Source organism: Rana temporaria, chromosome 8 (assembly GCF_905171775.1).
Source record: "Rana temporaria chromosome 8, aRanTem1.1, whole genome shotgun sequence".
In the NCBI taxonomy this organism is placed as follows: domain Eukaryota; kingdom Metazoa; phylum Chordata; class Amphibia; order Anura; family Ranidae; genus Rana; species Rana temporaria.
Genome location: NC_053496.1, coordinates 155,244,970 through 155,266,118, shown reverse-complemented (window position 1 = coordinate 155,266,118; position 21,149 = coordinate 155,244,970). Strand labels below are relative to the sequence as shown.

Below are 21,149 nucleotides of genomic sequence, written 5' to 3'. Positions count from 1 at the left end.
GCACCCAGCTGCAGCCGAGCAGGGGACCTAATGGAAGAGATGAGGATGTTCTTCCAAACCGAGCGACCCAGTACCACCACCAGCAGCAGCAGCAGCAGTCACCACCAGCGGCTGGCCCACATGGTGGCAGACTACATGGCGTCCGTCGGTGCTTCTGACAGTATGAGCACCGACGACCCCATGGAGTACTGGGTTGCCAGATTGGACACCTGCCGCGAGCTCGCTCAGTATGCGCTGGAGTTATTGTCTTGCCCCCCCTCCAGCGTACTATCTGAGCGGACATTCAGCGCGGCAGGTGGGGTGGTCACGGACAAGAGGACCCGTCTGTCCACAGACTCCGTGGACAGACTCACATTCATAAAGATGAATGAGTCCTGGATCGGCGGTGACTTTCTGGCACCCGTCGTCGGTTCAGGGCGCTGAAGGGTCCCTTGCCATGCATTCCCTGATGAAGCCCCGGACCTGATGTATTTACAGTGCTGAATATAACTATTTCAACATCAGAGAAAATCAATGTTAATATTTGGTACAGTAGGCTTTCTTTGCAATTACAGCGGTCAAACATTTCTTGTAGTTTTACACCAGCTTTGCACACACTGGAGGAGGGATTTTGGCCCACTCCTCCACACAGATCTTCTCTACATCAGTCATGTTTCTGGGCTATCGCTGAGAAACACGGAGTTTGAGCTCCCTCCAAAGATTCTCTATTGGGTTTAGGTCTGGAGACTGGCTAGGCCACGCCAGAACCTTGATATGCTCCTTACAGAGCCAATCCTTGGTTATCCTGGCTGTGTGCTTTGGGTCATTCTCATGTTGGAAGACCCAGCCTCGACCCATCTTCAAAGCTCTAACTCAGGGAAGGAGGTTGTTGCCCAAAATCTTGCAATACATGGCCCCGGTCATCCTCTCCTTAATACAGTGCAGTCACCCTGTCCCATGTGCAGAAAAACACCACCAAAGCATGATGCTACCACCCCCATGCTTCACATTAGGGATGGCGTTCTTGGCATGGTACTCATCATTATTCTTCCTCCGAACACGGTTAGTGAAATTATGATCAAAAAATTATATTATAGTCTCATCTGACCACATGATTTTCTCCCATGACTCCTTTGGATCAGTCAAGACAATTATGTCAGAAGTTATTTCACACCCTATATACTCTTATTAAGACTGTTGTACATCATGGCAACTCCTGCCCATGTGATATGACTATGTATCAACTACTACTGTTAATACTACTACTGCTGCTTCAGCTGCTGCTGCCGCCCAGTCAATACACCTATGTCAGCAGTTGTTTAACACTCTATATACTCTTATTCCTACTGCTGTTCATCATGGCACCTCCTGCCCATGTGATATGACTCTGTATCAACTACTACTGTTAATACTACTACTACTGCTGCTTCTGCTGCTGCTGCTGCCGCCCAGTCAATACACCTATCTCAGCAGTTATTTCACACTCTATATACTCTTATTAAGACTGCTGTACATCATGGCAACTCCTGCCCATGTGATATGACTCTGTATCAACTACTACTGTTAATACTACTACTGCTGCTTCAGCTGCTGCTGCCGCCCAGTCAATACACCTATGTCAGCAGTTGTTTAACACTCTATATACTCTTATTAAGACTGCTGTACTTCATGGCAACTCCTGCCCATGTGATATGACTCTGTATCAACTACTACTGTTAATACTACTACTGCTGCTTCTGCTGCTGCTGCCGCCCAGTCAATACACCTATGTCAGCAGTTATTTCACACTCTATATACTCTTATTAAGACTGCTGTACATCATGGCAACTCCAGCCCATGTGATATGACTCTGTATCAACTACTACTGTTAATACTACTACTGCTGCTTCAGCTGCTGCTGCCGCCCAGTCAATACACCTATGTCAGCAGTTGTTTAACACTCTATATACTCTTATTAAGACTGCTGTACTTCATGGCAACTCCTGCCCATGTGATATGACTCTGTATCAACTACTACTGTTAATACTACTACTGCTGCTTCTGCTGCTGCTGCCGCCCAGTCAATACACCTATGTCAGCAGTTATTTCACACTCTATATACTCTTATTAAGACTGCTGTACATCATGGCAACTCCAGCCCATGTGATATGACTCTGTATCAACTACTACTGTTAATACTACTACTGCTGCTTCAGCTGCTGCTGCCGCCCAGTCAATACACCTATGTCAGCAGTTATTTCACACTCTATATACTCTTATTAAGACTGCTGTACATCATGGCAACTCCAGCCCATGTGATATGACTCTGTATCAACTACTACTGTTAATACTACTGCTGCTGCTTCTGCTGCTGCTGCTGCCCAGTCAAGACACCTATGTCAGCAGTTATTTGACACTCTATATACTCCTATTCCTACTGCTGTTCATCATGGCACCTCCTGCCCATGTGATATGACTCTGTATCAACTACTACTGTTAATACTACTGCTGCTTCTGCTGCTGCTGCCCAGTCAAGACACCTATGTCAGCAGTTATTTGACACTCTATATACTCCTATTCCTACTGCTGTTCATCATGGCACCTCCTGCCCATGTGATATGACTCTGTATCAACTACTACTGTTAATACTACTACTGCTGCTTCTGCTGCCCAGTCAAGACACCTATGTCAGCAGTTATTTCACACCCTATATACTCTTATTAAGACTGCTGTTCATCATGGCACCTCTTGCCCGAGTGATTTGACACTGTATTGTCAATGTCTACTACTACTATTACAGCTCAGTCAAGACACCTGTGTCCCAATTTTTTGGTACACTATTGACTACTATGACCACTACTGATGCTGTAAAGTATTCCCCAAGTGTTTTTATGCTATGTATTACTATTACCACTACTGCTTGTAAATCATGCCTGTGTGATACTTAGTGGGAATGCTTTAATAAGCATTCCTAGTATGGATACCCGTAAATGTATTAATCTTAATTAGTGTGAATGCTTTAATAAACATTTCCAGTATTGATATCCGTAAATTTAGTAATCTTATTATTCCTTACGTTTTTTGGTTCTGCGTAACTTCGGCATACTTTCAGCTATTGAGACCATTCAACTGTAAAAATGTTCGTCTCTTTCAGCAAATGATGGGACTTGTTCAAGTTTTTTCCTACTTTTTACACTTTTATAAATTTTTAGCTTTTAAGACCGTTTTTTTAACAATGAAGTCAATGAGAACATCCTTTTCCCCTTTGAATTCACATGCCCTGCCAAAAGTTTCAGCTACTTCATACTTTCACTTACAGACACTGAAAAAACTGTAAAGCGGTCACAAAATATTTAGCTATCCGGCTATGACTTTTCAGATCGTTATCGTTTACAATTTTTTGGTGAAAACGCAATTTACGTTTTGCGAATTTTTCACAAAAATGCGATAGGTTATAATGTAATCCTATGGAGGGGATTTAGAGTCTGTCATGTGACCTTAACATTCTAGATCTTTGTAATTAAAAATATCTTTACAAAAAGGGGAAACAAATTGGTCTCACGCCCACAAGATCTACTTTTCATACACAATTTTTATATCAAAACGTAGCTATGCTTGTCTGGTTTATGGCAATGTGATCAAGTCTGCGATACGTATTTTAGTTTTAGTTATTGGATCAACAGCCAGAAATTATGTCTCATAGACTCTCATGTTAAATTATCTAAAAAATGTTGCTGCAGAACTCACAAAGACGCTCTTTTCTAAATCGCAGACATGGCCACATTTTTAAGTTTATCTACATAAATTTCATATCGATGCGTTTACAAGGGCCGTGTATTTCAAACGGTGTAGTCGTTGTATCAATTGCATGTACGTTTGAGGATTTATTAAGCTTTGTTTGGAGGCTTAAATCATGTATTAGATCTGTGAATTAAAAGCGTTTGTAATGTTATTTCTTTCTATAAATCACTTTCCTGACCTCAGTGCAATATTCCTCCTCACTGACCTGGGGGGGAGGGGAAACCTATTGAGGGGGGAGGGGCGACCAGGAAGTCAGCATACGCTATACTTTGCAGATAGAGAAAGAAGCTGTGTGTCCTAAAGATAGTGTAGTGGTTATGGTGAATGTCTTTGGCAAGGGGCTCACCAATTAAGCTATTCAGCATTCCCACTCGCATTTTCCTCAGGAAATGCATTGTCTAGTTATATTATATTTTAATACTCCTGCTGCTGCCTCCATGCTGCGTAAAGCTTCATGACCTCTCTGGCACAGCGGATCCACCAACAGCCTCCGCTACAAGCTACCAGACCGGATCTAAACAGCAAGTGTAACTATAACAATGAACCTTATGTTAAACACTGTTTTGCGGCATTTATACTGCAACCATTGGGCTGTCTGCAAGAGCTCATCTGCATTCTCTCTCTTTCTTGCTCTCCCTCTCTCTCTCTTTGTATATATATATATATATTGTTGCTTTTGTTATGTTCATTTTTCAACTGTTTATTTTGTGTTTGTCGTGTCTGTGTCGTGTGCTTTAGTTTGTCCTAGGTTACTGTTAAATAAAATAATAGTATAAAATGTTTTTGCTTATTATGAAGTTAAATGTGTTGATGTTGATTTGTTTGATGTTAAGTTAGATGTGTTGAAAAACCTACAAATCTATCTCAAAAAGAAATGAAACATTTCCAAAAAATAATATTTATTAATAAAAACATAATTTCAGATATAACTCTGATTGAGCTTCTGAAGGCGCTCCAGCTTCTCTATATTTTTTAATTGCTGCTGCTCCAGCAGCACATTTTGCTGAATAAGGTAGCGGATCTGGCGCTGATTTGCCTGGATCCTCTGGTGGGTTGTCTTTATGAGCGCGGTCTGCCTCCTCATCTTTCCTGATACTGTTAGGATATAATAAAAAAAAAATTTGGATTTAAAATAACGTTACCAAATAAATAAAATTTTTTTTTTGCTTATTAATCAATCATTATCATGTGTATACACTTGTTATGTGTCTAACACATCCCGGGAGTGCAGAATTATTAGGCAAATGAGTATTTGGACCACATCATCCTCTTTATGCATGTTGTCTTACTCCAAGTTGTATAGGCTCGAAAGCCTACTACAGATTAGGCATATTAGGTAATGTACAACTCTGTAATGAGAAGGTGTGTGGTCTAATGACATCAACACTCTATATCAGGTGTGCATAATTATTAGTCAATTTCCTTTTCTTTGTCAAAATGGGCCAAAAGAAGGATTTGACAGACTCTGAAAAGTCCAAAATAGAGAGATATCTAGCAGAGGGATGCAGCACTCTTAAAGTTGCAAAGCTTCTGAAGCGTGATCATCAAACAAAAGAAGCGTGTGGAAAAACAAAGGTGCAAAATAACTGCCCATGAACTGAGAAAAGTTAAGCGTGCAGCTGCCAAGATGCCACTTGCCACAAGATTGGCCATATTTCAGAGCTGCAACATCACTGGGGTGCCCAAAAGCACAAGGTGTGCAATACCCAGAGACATGGCCAAGGTAAGAAAGGCTGAAAGACGATGACCACTGAACAAGACACACAAGCTGCAACGTCAAGACTGTGCCAATAAATATCTCAAGAAAGATTTTTCTAAGGTTTTATGGACTGCTGAAATGAGAGTGAGTCTTGATGGGCCAGATGGAAGAGCCCGTGGCTGGATTGGTAAAGTGCAGGGAGCTCCAGTCCGACTCAGACGCCAGCAAGGTGGTGGTGGAGTACTGGTTTGGGCTGGTATCATCAAAGATGAGCTTGTGGGGCCTTTTCGGATTGAGGATGGAGTCAAGCTCAATTCCCAGTCCTACTGCCAGATTATGGAAGAGACCTTCTTCAAGCAGTGGTACAGGAAAAAGTCACCATCCTTCAAGAAAAACATGATTTTCATGCAGGACAATGCTCCATCACACGTGTCAAAGTACTCCACAGCGTGGCTGGCAAGAAAGGGTATTAAATAAAAAAAAGTAATGACATGGCCTCCTTGTTCACCTGATCTGAACCCCATTGAGAACCTGTGGTCCATCATCAAATGTGGGATTTACAAGGAGGGAAAACAGTACACCTCTCTGAACAGTGTCTGGGAGGCTGTGGTTGCTGCTGCACGCAATGTTGATGGTGAACAGATCAAAACACTGACAGAATCCATGGATGTCAGGCTTTCGAGTGTCCTTGCAAAGAAAGGTGGCTATATTGGTCACTGATTTGTTTTAGTTTTGTTTTTAAATGTCAGAAATGTGTATTTGTGAATGTTGAGATGTTATATTGGTTTCACTTTTAAAAATAAATCATTGAAATGGGTATATATTTATTTTTTGGTTAAGTTGCCTAAAAATTCTGCACAGTAATAGTAGTCACCTGCACACACAGATATCCCCCGAAAATAACTAACACTAAAAACAAACTAAAAAATACTTCCAAAAAAATTCAGCTTTGATATTAATGAGTTTTTGGGGTTCATTGAGAACATGGTTGTTGTTCAATAATAAAATGAATCCTCAAAAATACAACTTGCCTAATAATTATGCACTACCTGTATACTTCTAGCATCAATACCATATTATGGTTCTACAATCTGACAGGTGCGCTTTATGTGTTGTCCATTTTTATATCTACATTTTATTGTTGAAATGTTATTAATCATTGTGCACATATTTACCTTCCTGAACGAGGCTCACAGGACCGCTCTCTTCCTCCTGCTCTTCTGCTTGAGAAGTTGGGGTGGTGGGGGGGGGAAGCTCCTCAGCTTGCTCCTCAGCAGGAGCTGGGGTTGGGGAGTGGGAGGGCCCTGGCTGCTCCTCTTCATCCATCTCCTCCTCTGCCGCATCCTCCTCTGCCGCATCCTCCTCCTCCTCCTCATCGGCCTGGCGCCTTCTGCGCTTGGCGCGGATAACTGGCATTGGAGCTCCTATAATAACACAATGTTCATATATTATAAAAATGTTTTCTAATGACGTATGCAAATTCTGTGTACTCTGCTGTATTGTATATGAATACAAATTGATTTATATAGACAGTTAACCAATGGGACAATGTTATATTAAAGGGTCTTGTGGGCACTACAGGGGACTGAGCGTGAGCTGGGATGCAACCATGTTAAAATGAGCTGTTTTTGTCTCCTTTGTTTTGTTCAGACCATCTCATGTTAAAAAAAGGGCCTGATGGAGCACACGGGATTACTATAACAACCCCACTCCTAACACAGGAATTTAGTGGTAATCTATATATATAAAACTCAACGTGTGTGTGTGCATAAATGTATGTATGTATGTATGTATGTATGTATGTATGTTCCAGCATCACGTACAAACGGCTAAAGATATTTATATGAAACTTGGCACACAGGTTACTTATATGTCAGCCACAAACATAGGATAGGTGGTTTAAACCTTACCCACCCCCACTTGCCATGGTCGGGGTTTTTCTTTAAAGTCCCATGCAAAGCAATGGGAAAATTATGTTCCCACATAACTTCTGTGTTCCTGTCTGCTGTCCCATGTCTTTTTTCAACAGTACTATGAATACCTTGGCCGGTGGTGATATATGTTAGCACAACATGGCATCTTGGTTAACAACATCTGACCTTACATGAATTACATATGACCTTACATAACTGTCACCAAAGGAGCTGCGGTGGCTCCACACGATTGCCACTGCACTGACAAGTGATTCACCTCTGCAGCTAGGGGTTCGGATCCCGCTCTCGGCTACCTGTGAATTGAGTTTGGTGGTCTCAGCCCCGCCCCTGGTGGGTGTGCTATGCGAGGTTGGGTTGGGAGGACCCCCTCACACCCGCCATTGCCAACCGGGGCATGGAGAAAGGTGGCAGATTGCCTCTGGGGGAGGCCTCCCAACTCCTGCAGGCCGGCTCCTCTCTCTTTCGAGTTCACGCACAAAATACACTTTTTAAAAAAAAACATAACTGTCAACAATAACTTACCTGGATGATATTTAGCCCGAAGACGTCTGACCTGAACCATTTGGCGCCTCTTCAGGTCAGACCACTTCTTAACAATTGCCTTGTGGTCATGTTGGCCGCCAAAGTCAGCGATTAGGGCGCTGACCACAGCCCTTTTCTCTGGCTGCCTCCGCAGCTCATCGTATCCTGTTTCCAGGAACTTCTGCAAGATGAAGAACAAAGTATATTGTAATACTTCTGTTGACAGCCTTATGGATATATGACGTAAATGTATGCTATTCAACAATTGGAAGCATTCTCGCCTTATTAATCAATGACAGGGGTAACATGAAAGATTTTATATCCTGCCATTTCGGTCGCCACCTTTTTTGCATAAATATAGCAGCCATTATCATTTGCATAATTATGAATATATTATTAACAACACAGGATACACGTATAGGGGAGATATGCGTTGCTAACTCTTTTCCCTGTCAGGAGCCTAACGCCCCGGGGGGTCAGAGACGGGACCTTTTTCGGAGGACCACTGACGTATGTACCCGTCGCAGTTTTTTGTGATGTCACTCTTTAGGTGTGTGCACATTTTTCACTGCATCCGGGTGGAGTTTTTGGGTTGTGTTTTGCACGCCACAGGCTTTTCAACAGGAAAAAAACAGCTGGAGGCAGAATGGTTGCAAAACACTACGTGTTTGTTACTTAACTCTGGGTTTCAAGACCAGTCCACCTCCAGCTGTTGCAAAACTACTACTCCCATCAGCCACGGTCTGTCAGTGCATGCTAAGAATTTTACTTTTGCTGCATCTAGGGTGCCACAGTTTAGAGACCCGTGCATAAAGGCCTGAAAAATGGGGGCCTGCAGAACTTACAATACTAGAAGTGCCAGCATTCCCAGGCATGCTGGAAGTTGTAGTTCTGCAACATCTAAAGGGCAATATGTATTCGAACGTCCTTGGGCCTTGAGGACACTGAAGTCAGGACGTTCGCATACGTCCTATGTCCAAAATTTTTTTAAATTCATTATGCTAAATAACAAGGAAAAGTGCCTAAATACACATTTGCCAACCAGGGTGTCTGCAGCTGTCCAGGCATGCTGGGACTTGTAGTTTTGTAAAAGCAGGAGACACATTTTTTGTGAAATACTAATATATGATCATATATACTAACTTTTAAACTAGACTAAAATGCTGGGCTGGGCTGGGACTTGTAGTTTTGTAAAAGCAGGAGACACATTTTTGGTTAAATACTAATATCTGATCATATATACTAACTTTTAAACTAGACTTAAATGCAGTTGAAGATGATGAAATAACAGTGGTCAAAATACTTACACAAATCAGCAACTTTTCCTCAGACTTAGTGAAATTGCTTCCAACCATGTTGCTGTGTGATTGCGCTGCGATCATAAGTTGGAAACTGGCAAGGCTCCAGGAAATGGTCGCGTGTTGTTCGCGTGTTGATTGCGCTGCTTGGACCGAGATGGGTCCATATGGCTTCGGCTGTATGGACCACAGTAACTCTTTTCCCTGTCAGGAGCCTAGGAGCCTAACGCCCCGGGGGGTCAGAGACGGGACCTTTTCGGAGGACCACTGACGTATGCAACCGTCGCAGTTTTTTGTGATGTCACTCTTTAGGTGTGTGCAAATTTTTCCTTGCACCGGGTGGAGTTTTTGGGTTGTGTTTTGCACGCCACAGGCTTTTCAACAGAAAATAACCAGCTGGAGGCAGAATGGTTGCAAAACACTACAGGTTTGTTACCTAACTCTGGGTTTCAAGACCAGTCCACCTCCAGCTGTTGCAAAACTACTACTCCCATCAGCCACGGTCTGTCAGTGCATGCTAAGAATTTTACTTTTGCTGCATCTAGGGTGCCACAGTTTAGAGACCCGTGCATAAAGGCCTGAAAAATGGGGGCCTGCAGAACTTACAATACTAGAAGTGCCAGCATTCCCAGGCATGCTGGAAGTTGTAGTTCTGCAACATCTAAAGGGCAATATGTATTCGAACGTCCTTGGGCCTTGGGGACACTGAAGTCAGGACATTCGCATACGTCCTATGTCCAAAAATTTTTTAAATTCATTATGCTAAATAACAAGGAAAAGTGCCTAAATACACATTTGCCAACCAGGGTGTCTGCAGCTGTCCAGGCATGCTGGGACTTGTAGTTTTGTAAAAGCAGGAGACACATTTTTTGTGAAATACTAATATATGATCATATATACTAACTTTTAAACTAGACTAAAATGCTGGGCTGGGCTGGGACTTGTAGTTTTGTAAAAGCAGGAGACACATTTTTGGTTAAATACTAATATCTGATCATATATACTAACTTTTAAACTAGACTTAAATGCAGTTGAAGATGATGAAATAACAGTGGTCAAAATACTTACACAAATCAGCAACTTTTCCTCAGACTTAGTGAAATTGCTTCCAACCATGTTGCTGTGTGATTGCGCTGCGATCATAAGTTGGAAACTGGCAAGGCTCCAGGAAATGGTCGCGTGTTGTTCGCGTGTTGATTGCGCTGCTTGGACCGAGATGGGTCCATATGGCTTCGGCTGTATGGACCACAGTAACTCTTTTCCCTGTCAGGAGCCTAGGAGCCTAACGCCCCGGGGGGTCAGAGACGGGACCTTTTCGGAGGACCACTGACGTATGCAACCGTCGCAGTTTTTTGTGATGTCACTCTTTAGGTGTGTGCAAATTTTTCCTTGCACCGGGTGGAGTTTTTGGGTTGTGTTTTGCACGCCACAGGCTTTTCAACAGAAAATAACCAGCTGGAGGCAGAATGGTTGCAAAACACTACGGGTTTGTTACCTAACTCTGGGTTTCAAGACCAGTCCACCTCCAGCTGTTGCAAAACTACTACTCCCATCAGCCACGGTCTGTCAGTGCATGCTAAGAATTTTACTTTTGCTGCATCTAGGGTGCCACAGTTTAGAGACCCGTGCATAAAGGCCTGAAAAATGGGGGCCTGCAGAACTTACAATACTAGAAGTGCCAGCATTCCCAGGCATGCTGGAAGTTGTAGTTCTGCAACATCTAAAGGGCAATATGTATTCGAACGTCCTTGGGCCTTGAGGACACTGAAGTCAGGACATTCGCATACGTCCTATGTCCAAAAAATTTTTAAATTCATTATGCTAAATAACAAGGAAAAGTGCCTAAATACACATTTGCCAACCAGGGTGTCTGCAGCTGTCCAGGCATGCTGGGACTTGTAGTTTTGTAAAAGCAGGAGACACATTTTTTGTGAAATACTAATATATGATCATATATACTAACTTTTAAACTAGACTAAAATGCTGGGCTGGGCTGGGACTTGTAGTTTTGTAAAAGCAGGAGACACATTTTTGGTTAAATACTAATATCTGATCATATATACTAACTTTTAAACTAGACTTAAATGCAGTTGAAGATGATGAAATAACAGTGGTCAAAATACTTACACAAATCAGCAACTTTTCCTCAGACTTAGTGAAATTGCTTCCAACCATGTTGCTGTAATATTGCGCTGCGATCATAAGTTGGAAACTGGCAAGGCTCCAGGAAATGGTCGCGTGTTGTTCGCGCAATTGCGCATGCGCGATCGAAAAATCGCAATCGCAATATGTATTTCGGTTAAAATATCATACATATTCGATTTCAGAGTGCTGCTACAGCAGTTTTCGAAATATCTGCAATCAATTTCGCATTCGCATGTTGCGATATTTCGATAAAATATCAGGAATATTCTGAGCCAATCAGAGCGCTCCTCCAGCATATCTCGAAATTGCGCAATAAATATCGCATTCGCATGTTGCGATATTTCGATAAAATATCACGAATATTCTGAGCCAATCAGAGAACTCCTCAAGCATATCTCGAAATTCCGCAATAAATATCGCATTCGCATGTTGCGATATTTCGATAAAATATCACGAATATTCTGAGCCAATCAGAGAACTCCTCAAGCATATCTCGAAATTCCGCAATAAATATCGCATTCGCATGTTGCGATATTTCGATAAAATATCACGAATATTCTAAGCCAATCAGAGCGCTCATACCGCAGTTATTAAAAAAAATCGCAATTATTTTCGCATTCGCAATAGCGAAAAATCGCAATCAATTAATTTCGCTAAAATATCACGAATATTCGAATTTAGCGAATATATCTCGAATATTCGAATATATATTCGAGATATATCGCGAAATCGAATATGGCATATTCTGCTCAACACTACTGAAAGTTCAGAGTTGGCACCTGCAGCCGATGTCCACCATCAGTCTTTCACCTCACCCCCTTGCAAATCAGCCAAGCAGTCTGAGCCCCAAAGCATGCAGCAGTCTCTTCTTCTTTTTGATGAGTCTGTTAGCATGTGTTCCCAGGGCCATCCACCTAGCCCAGCCTCAGAAGGGGAAGAGATTGAGTGCACCGATGCCCAACCACTTATATTTCAGGATGAGTTCATGAGGGGACCATCACAGCACGTCTTGCATGATGATGATGAAACACAGTTGCCAACTGCTGGTGCTTTTGCAATTGTGCAGACCGACAAGGAGGGCAGTGGTGAAGACTGGGTGGAAGATGATGTGCAGGACGATGAGGTCCTCGACCCGACATGGAATCAATCTCATGCAGGTGACCCGTGTAGTTTGGAGGAAGAGGCGGTGGTCGCACAGAGCCACCAGCACAGCAGAAGAGGGAGCAGGGTGCCAAAGCAGAGAGTCCGTCCCCTAGACAGTACGTCTGCTACTGCCCAATGCAGCAAGGGACCGAGCACACCAGAGCCAGGTCCAAGGAGTTCCCTAGCGTGGCAGTTCTTCACACAATGTGCTGATGACAAGACACGTGTGGTTTGCACGTTGTGCAATCAGAGCCTGAAGCGAGGCATAGACGTTCTCAACCTGAGCACAACCTGCATGACCAGGCATCTAAGTGCAAAGCACGAGCTGCAGTGGAGTAGTCACCTCAAAAACCAAGAAAGGTCTCAAGGGCTCCTCCTGCTTCATCTTCTGCATCAGTCTCGGGCCTCTATGCCTCTTCATACACCTCCGTAGTGACAGTGCCACCTGCCACCCCTCAATTAGAGGACCGGCAAGCAACACTACCACCTGGGTCACCAAACATCTCCACAATGTCCCATGGAAGCATTCAGCTCTCCATCTCCCAAACACTGGAGCGTAAGAGGAAGTACCCCTCTACCCACCCGCGATCCCTGGCCCTGAATGCCAGCATTTCAAAATTACTGGCCTTTGAAATGTTGTCATTCCGTCTGGTGGAGACGCAGAGTTTTAAAAGCCTGATGGCATTGGCTGTCCCACAGTACGTTGTGCCCAGCCGCCACTACTTTTCCAGGCGAGCCATCCCTTCCCTGCACAACCAAGTGGAGGACAAAATCAGGTGTGCACTGCACAATGCCATCTGTGCCAAGGTCCACCTAACTACGGATACATGGACCAGTAAGCACGGTCAGGGACGTTATATCTCCCTAACAGCGCACTGGGTAAATGTAGTGGCGGCTGGGCCTGAGGCGGATAGCAGTTGGGCGCATGTCCTTCCACCACCAAGGATTGCAGGGCGCTTCAGTTTGCCTCCTGTTCCTAACTCCTTATACTCCGCTTCCTCATCCTCTACCGCCTCCTCATCCAGTCAGCGTAACAAATTCACCACCAACTTCAGCACAGCCATGGGTAAACACCAGCAGGCAGCTTTAAAACGTTCCTGTTTGGGGGAAAAACCACACACCGCGCAGGAGTTGTGGAGGGACATGGAACAACAGACCAATGAGTGGTTGGCATCAGTGAACCTCAAGCCGGGCCTGGTGGTGTGCGATAATGGGCGAAATCTCGTAGCAGCTCTGGGCCTAGCCGGTTTGACGCACATCCCTTGCCTGGCGCATGTGCTGAATTTGGTGGTGCAGAGTTTCCTGAGAACTTACCCCGATATGCCACAGCTGCTGCAGAAAGTGTGGGCCGTCTGTGCGCACCTTCTACTCTCCCACAATCCCCTGTATTGTCAGGGAACTGTTCCTAGGCACTGATATTTTCTCCATATTACATGAACTTAGTAGTGCCTATTGCTGGGCTTTCCCCCTGTTAATGCTATACGTTGTTGTAGATGGTATGAGTTGTTGCAGCCTGCCTCATAAGTTGGTTGATCACCCTATCACTGTAACCCCTGGTGAACATTACATCATGGAATGGGCCTACGGGTGGGAGTCGACTCCCTTCCTCCCGGCACAGTTAGTACCCATTGGGGGTGCGGGGGGGCTTGGGACGGAACCCGATCTCAGAGGTTCGCAAGATTTTGTACCTACAGGGTGTTGCTGAACAGGTGCTACTACCAGTAGATGTATTTGAGAAGTAGTTTATTCTAACCCTTGCATGACATGTGTTGTGATACCGTTCTGTTTGTCACTATGTTTATTTTTGCTCTGTTATGTCATGCATATGTAGCGCCTGTGTACTTTCAGTACAGGTGCTATGTTAAATTTAGATGGGGATGAGAGAGTTACCTTGCTCTTATCCATGTTGATTTGTGTAAATTGGGTTTATGACAGGCTGGGCTGTCCTGAGGTTCCATTTTGTGTTCCAGAGATATCTTTCCATCTCTGGGTGACAGGTGGCGCCAGAGGAGTCCAGGCAGAGGCACCTTTCTCCAGCAGCCAATCAGTGGAGTGTTTCCCTCGCGGGGCATGCTGGGAGAGGGTATTTCTGGGGCGGACGCCATTTTTGTGACATTCTTCGCCCGTTCCTGGTTCGGCACCCACCTTTAGGGTGTGTGCACATCACGGGGCCCGGCAAGATGGCATACAAGGCCGGGGCGCACGTGCTACGCAGAGTTCCTGACTCTGGGCCCTCATGGCCCGAAGCAACTAAAGCTACAACGGGGCCCCAGTGACTTACTGGGTCCCCACCCTTCATGAGGAAGATCCCAAGCGAGTTATGCTGTTCGGTGGGGAGTCGGTCTGAGGTGAGCCCGGAGGCAGGTGATCCAACAGGGCTTAGACAATCCATCGGGGATCTGGGTGGCCGGACACTGAGAAGTTGTATGTTGCAACTTGTCAGTCGGTGACCTCAAAATGAAGAAGTCTACCTAAAGGGAGATTCAGGCAAATTATATTTGTTGAGAGAATTTGCTCTATTGTCTACGTTCCTGAGTAGAGGGCCTGTGGCAGAGGTTCCACTCCTAATTCTAATTCTGTTAGAGCCAAGTCGGTGGCAGAGACTTGTTCCTTCTCAAAGGTTCCGAGTGATACCCTGGCTGCTTGGTCGGTGTGAGAGGCCTGTCCAGGTACACTATACCCACTCCGGCTGGAGTGGCGATGTGAGTTAAAGTCCCATTGGAGGCAGGACTGCTTCTGCAAATTCTCCTTTCACCAACCTTTCTTTATCTACTTCAAGTTAACTTTTTGCCGTGTTGGGCAAGAAATAAAAGCACAGAAAACAACACCCTGCTGTTTGGACATTTCGTCATTGTTCTCATCATCATTATCATCCCTAGACACATCACAGAGGTAACATAACACGCCGTCCCAATCTAACCAGCGGCTCCTGAGGGGGTAGCGCTACACATACCATTGGAAAATAATAACAATTTTGAAACATAAATAAATGCACAGAGTTTCAGTGTTTACATATGCCCTGTATTATACCAATGTTTTTTTTTTTATCATGTATAATATGTTATTTCAGTGTGTGTGTGTGTGTGTGTTGGGGGGGGGGGGGGGGTTGTTATATTCCGTGATGGAAAATGTGATTTAAAATAACAGAAGTCCTCTAACCCGAGGTAATACTTTGACCAGGTTTGTATGAAGGTGATACTTTAAAGTGTGTGTCATTTAGGCATTACCCAGGCATGCATTTGTTTTATTACTTAGAAATACAAGGAACATGTTTATTCCCTCCCCAATATGTACAATGATCTTCTAGAGACATATTCATATATCAATTCTCTTATTGAGTTCTGCAATCTCATAGCACTGAGAGGATTGGAAATTAATTGACACAATCATAGGATTTGAATAAGCTAATTTTCCTGCTGCCATTCCCGATGCGTTCTGGGCTACAGACCTAGAATCTTATTTTATACACATTGTTTTTTTGTAGCTTTCCAAATTGTAATATCAGATAAAGTAATAGCCGGGAGATGGTGGTGGATATAACATTGAAACAATATTTCTCCCGTTACGTTGTGTTGTGTTATGGGTTAAGAACTCTTCTATTGTATCTTCCCTGGTTGCGATTTCATATAAAGTTACAATGTAAGGCGGGAGATTGTGGCGGATCTGAAATTCTAACAATGCTTCTGAGTGCGGCGTAAATGTTTACTCAGCGCTGCCACCTAGTGGTCAGTCAGGGTATAACTTTATGTGTGCAATACAAGGCGAAGAATAGAGGAATGTATACAGTCAGAATTTGGAGATGATCTCCGCAATGCATAGAGAATCCGGATGATAGAAGATAAACCGGAGACACCCAGAAACCTGTAGAAAGTCTGACTACAATGTATTTAAATAGCCCCAATTCCAATCCTGAATTTAATACAGATCTAAATCAGACAATTCCAGTGTTTGATGTTAGAGAGGACTCGGGGACACCCACCTTCCCATATAAAGAGAAATGTAAATGGTGCTTCCAATCGATGTAATATACTAGTCGGTACATGTAATAAGGTGTAACGAGATCATCCAGAATTCTATTCCCTCCACTCCATCTCTTGTGTTCTTTCTGCAGGAAAGGGGGTGAGAGATCCATGTGTGTTCTAATCACATTCCTAGTCTAACAAAGAAAGTGTTCAAGAAACGTCCAGAACTGGGATTGGCTCGGCTTCGATTTGAATGTTTAAATTTCCTGCCAGAGAAGCAGAGCGATCAAAGCTCCGGATCTGACCAGGAAATAGATGAATGGACGATTTCTATACAATCATTATTTCTCTTACTGACTTTGTGACAAATAAGTATTACACATGTTTCCCTTTAGTACTCTATAGCGCTTACCCGGTATGTTTCATCTAGAACTATTTTACGATGCATGTCCAGCAGACACACTTCCAACTTAATTGTTTGAATACAAAATATTATACCATCAAAATATGTGGACATTCTAAATCCTGGCCACATACTATGCAATCTCCTCAAGATCACCCCTAAAATTGCTAGAAACTTAAAACTCGGGGAGAAATGTATAGATAAATCTATAGACAGCCCTTTGTATGAGAAGGTGGGTGGCCCTGAGAAGGGCCTTTGTGTAGGGGAAGTGGATAGGTGTTCATGAGGATTTAGCCTCCGAATCCGTAGAGAGTGCGCCCCTGGCGTTTGAGAGCATAGACGACATCCATGGCGGTGACGGTCTTCCTCTTGGCGTGCTCGGTGTAGGTGACGGCATCGCGGATGACATTCTCCAGGAAAACCTTGAGCACTCCGCGGGTCTCCTCATAGATGAGTCCGGAGATGCGCTTGACACCCCCTCTGCGGGCCAGACGTCTGATGGCGGGTTTGGTGATGCCCTGGATGTTGTCCCGGAGCACCTTCCTGTGCCGCTTAGCGCCTCCTTTCCCCAGACCCTTCCCTCCTTTACCGCGACCAGACATGACTACGCTTCTCTGAAAGTACAAAGAACTGAGATTAGCCGACTGTCCGCTCTCCTTTTATAGCGACTGAGCGGACCTGATAGAAACCATGCTGAGAAAAGGCGGAGTCACACCCATTCATTACACAGAATAGATGTGTTTTTTTTTTTTTCTTCCCATGTCTAACGCTGCTAAACATTCTGCTGTTCTGAAAAATATTAAGGCAACAGAAATGTTTCTAGAGAAAACAAATCTATTCTTCCTTCTCAATGGTTTTCTAGGTATTTCTTTAGAGATTACACACAATATATATATATATATATATATATATATATATATATATATATATATATATATATATATATATATATATATATATATATATATGTATATAGACCCTTCCAAGCAAAAATCCACAATCATCAGATATATACAAATTTGTCAATACTATTTTTTTTTTTTTTTTAAATATTACTCTGAAAAAGAAACATATATACGGGGATACCACAGCATATTAGTATTTCACATTCTTATAACCTTATAAACCTCTGGCAGAGTGCGTGTTACAAAGTGGGAATTGATCTGATTCTTTAGTTCAGACGTGAAATATTTACTTTATTCATTAAATATAATAAAACAGCATCAGCCTATATCAAATAGCAAGTGTGCATAGATGGAACCAAAAGTACACTTAAGATATTGGTTCCGTCAACGCACATTATTTAATATTGTTTGATACTTTTGGCGCTGCATTTTTGCGTGTTTTATTACACGTTTAAGAATTTGGTAGGTTTATAGAGAAGCTGCTTTTTAACCTAATGGTCATTAATATTGATTATTACTCACTTAAGATATATCGGATTTTACCAATTCATAAGCGCTTGATATAGTTGGAAAGGGCTCGATATCTATCTATATAGATATCTGTTTTATGGATTCATTGTACATATTTATCTGTGTCATGGTTACTATGTATTTCTGTGTTATACATATTCTGGTTGGGATATGAGGACAATCTTTCACTGATAAATGTCTGAAAGCGACAAATAAATATCAGTCAGTGACATTTCATGATCAGATCTGTATGTGATCATGACTTAATTTCTCCATCATATAGAAAAGTAGAGATCTATAATAGAAGACATTTCTCTTTCATATTTTGTGTGAAGCAGTGATGAGATCCTGGATTCTGAGAACATACAGAAGTGTTTTCTCATGGTTGAGTAACAAACATAATTATTTCCTAATCATTCCGGACTAATGCAAATTAGAGCGCATATTTCTCCGGTAAATGTCTCATCCGATCATCTCCTCGGTGTAGGTTTTGGCGGTATAAGAGGGATGAATATTTATCTGTAACGATCTACACAATTCAGGCGGGCAAATTTGAAAACCGAGCCAATCACAGCTGTGGGCGGTTCCTCCATCAGCCAGTAATTCTGTCTTTTTATGAGGACTCCATAGAAATGTATTCCGAGATCTGTTCTCACCCCAGAAAACACTTGTTCGGTAGACTTTCCATTCATCTCTATAGCAGGGCGGATTCTGTATTCTGATGTCAAACCAAAACAATTCGGAAATGATTATTTCCAACGTATTTCTTATTCTTGGTAAATAATTCCACTGAAATGAAAGGGACCAAGTTGATCAATGTTCCCGGAAGAGTCGGCTGAGTGGATCTGAGATGACCAACAGTCTATTGAATTCCTGATACATTTCTACGACAGAATTAGAACGTTGAGCAAATCACAGTTGTTGGAGATTCCTTTAGATCTTTTTCTTCTGGTGACTCTGAAGGAGGTGAAGGAGATCTGTGTCCCTTCTCAGTTGGAAGTATTCTTGTTTAGCATGCATGGAATGAAATCAAATCATCCGTCAGAACTAAAGGACGGAGAGCAATGAAGATCATTCCCTGTAATCACATCACTTTGTTCTATAAACTGCCATGAAATGAGAGAACATACAATCAGATCTCCCGATAACAATGTATGGGTGTCTTTATATGGAGGGGGTATAAGGCCGAATCTTCCTACTTTATTAGTTAGTTATTGTAGAGAAGTGTGAAGAATACAAAATGTTTGCTTTTTAGAGTGAATTGTGTATCTGAGAATAGGAAAAAAGAAACACAATGTACATGTGTCGGGCTCTTTGTATGGAGAGGTGGGTGGCTCTGAGAAGAGCCTTTGTTTTGTTGGGTAATAGAGGGGAATGAAGTGATCGGGATTACTTGGATTTGGTGGCCTTGTGGCTCTCGGTCTTCTTGGGCAGCAGCACGGCCTGGATGTTGGGCAGGACTCCTCCCTGGGCAATGGTGACACCGCCCAGCAGCTTGTTGAGCTCCTCGTCGTTGCGGACAGCCAGCTGGAGGTGTCGAGGGATGATGCGGGTCTTCTTGTTGTCGCGGGCGGCGTTGCCGGCCAGCTCGAGGATCTCAGCCGTCAGATACTCGAGGACGGCGGCGAGATACACGGGAGCTCCGGCGCCGACCCGCTCGGCATAGTTGCCCTTCCTGAGTAGACGGTGAACACGACCGACTGGGAACTGCAGACCAGCCCGGGATGAACGTGTCTTGGCCTTAGCCCGAACCTTGCCTCCTTGTTTGCCGCGTCCTGACATTGCAAGTGGATGATTGGGTTACTCAATGGAGAATATCACCCCACAGATCACTCCCCTTCATTTATACACTCAGTGCTCCGACGTCACACGCTGCGATTGGTCACGTTTGAATCCAGCCAATAGCGTTAAGACTTGTCTCTAGACCAATCTGTAATAGAAGGTAGGAAACCATGACGTCACTCTCCATCACATGATTGAATCCTCCAATAGAAGAGTGAGGAGGGGTGTGGACTCATTTGCATAGGACGCCTATATAAGCAGCACACAAGGGCGGCTCCAGCACACGTTCTCTTCACAGAGCAAGAAACATATAATTTATCCGAATCATGCCTGAACCAGCCAAGTCCGCCCCGGCGCCCAAGAAGGGCTCCAAAAAAGCCGTCACCAAGAGCCAGAAGAAGGACGGCAAGAAGCGGAGGAAGAGCAGGAAGGAGAGTTATGCCATCTACGTGTACAAGGTGCTCAAGCAGGTCCACCCCGACACCGGCATCTCCTCCAAGGCCATGGGCATCATGAACTCCTTTGTCAATGACATCTTCGAGCGCATCGCCGGAGAATCTTCCCGCCTGGCTCATTACAACAAGCGCCGCACCATCACCTCCCGGGAGATCCAGACCGCCGTCCGCCTCCTCCTGCCCGGAGAGCTGGCCAAGCACGCCGTCTCCGAGGGCACCAAGGCCGTCACCAAGTACACCAGCGCCAAGTAATCCCCCATCATCATCATCCCAACACAAGACACAAAGGCTCTTCTAAGAGCCACCCACCATTTCCATCAATGAGCTCTCATCACATTGTATCAATTAGAGATTCTAAACATTGGTGAAAAATAAACTAATTGTATGATATCAATCATGTTTGTGTAATCTGACGGAGTTATACATTTGTGGATGTTTTAGAATAAATCCATCCGAATACCATCTATTCTTCCAGATTTCCTTTATTGAGGAATTCCAGGTTTTTTTTTTTTTTTGCCCCGTTCTGTAGAATGGATAGCCGGAACATCGAATTTTTACATGAATATTGTCGGCTAGTGGGAACAAAAAACATCCAATATCTTCCCGTGTAAAAGGCTTGCATTTTATCACCA

The 21,149-nt window shown here is 43.5% G+C and overlaps 3 protein-coding genes across 3 annotated transcripts in view; 1 reads left to right on the top strand and 2 right to left on the bottom strand.

The window, feature by feature from the left end:
- Positions 1 to 16,362: 16,362 nt before the first annotated feature.
- Positions 16,363 to 21,149, bottom strand: part of LOC120909238 — a 107,103-nt gene continuing 102,316 nt past the window's right edge. Inside the window, exon 3 of the mRNA XM_040320961.1 lies at positions 16,363 to 17,479. Within this exon, the coding sequence (XP_040176895.1) occupies positions 17,156 to 17,479 (324 nt within the window). The 3' untranslated portion in view covers positions 16,363 to 17,155. The remainder of the gene's footprint in view (positions 17,480 to 21,149) is intronic.
- LOC120909229 (histone H2A type 1) lies at positions 18,041 to 20,111 on the bottom strand. The gene has a single exon (XM_040320952.1). It carries the CDS (start codon positions 20,060 to 20,062, stop codon positions 19,670 to 19,672), a length of 393 nt encoding a protein of 130 aa, XP_040176886.1. The 5' UTR covers positions 20,063 to 20,111; the 3' UTR covers positions 18,041 to 19,669.
- On the top strand, positions 20,335 to 20,979 carry LOC120909235 (histone H2B 1.1). The gene has a single exon (XM_040320958.1). It carries the CDS (start codon positions 20,389 to 20,391, stop codon positions 20,767 to 20,769), a length of 381 nt encoding a protein of 126 aa, XP_040176892.1. The 5' UTR covers positions 20,335 to 20,388; the 3' UTR covers positions 20,770 to 20,979.

Excerpts from the sequence above, each read along its gene's own strand:
- LOC120909229 (XM_040320952.1), bottom strand. The coding sequence starts at position 20,062 with ATGTCAGGACGCGGCAAACAAGGAGGCAAGGTTCGGGCTAAGGCCAAG.
- LOC120909235 (XM_040320958.1), top strand. The coding sequence starts at position 20,389 with ATGCCTGAACCAGCCAAGTCCGCCCCGGCGCCCAAGAAGGGCTCCAAA.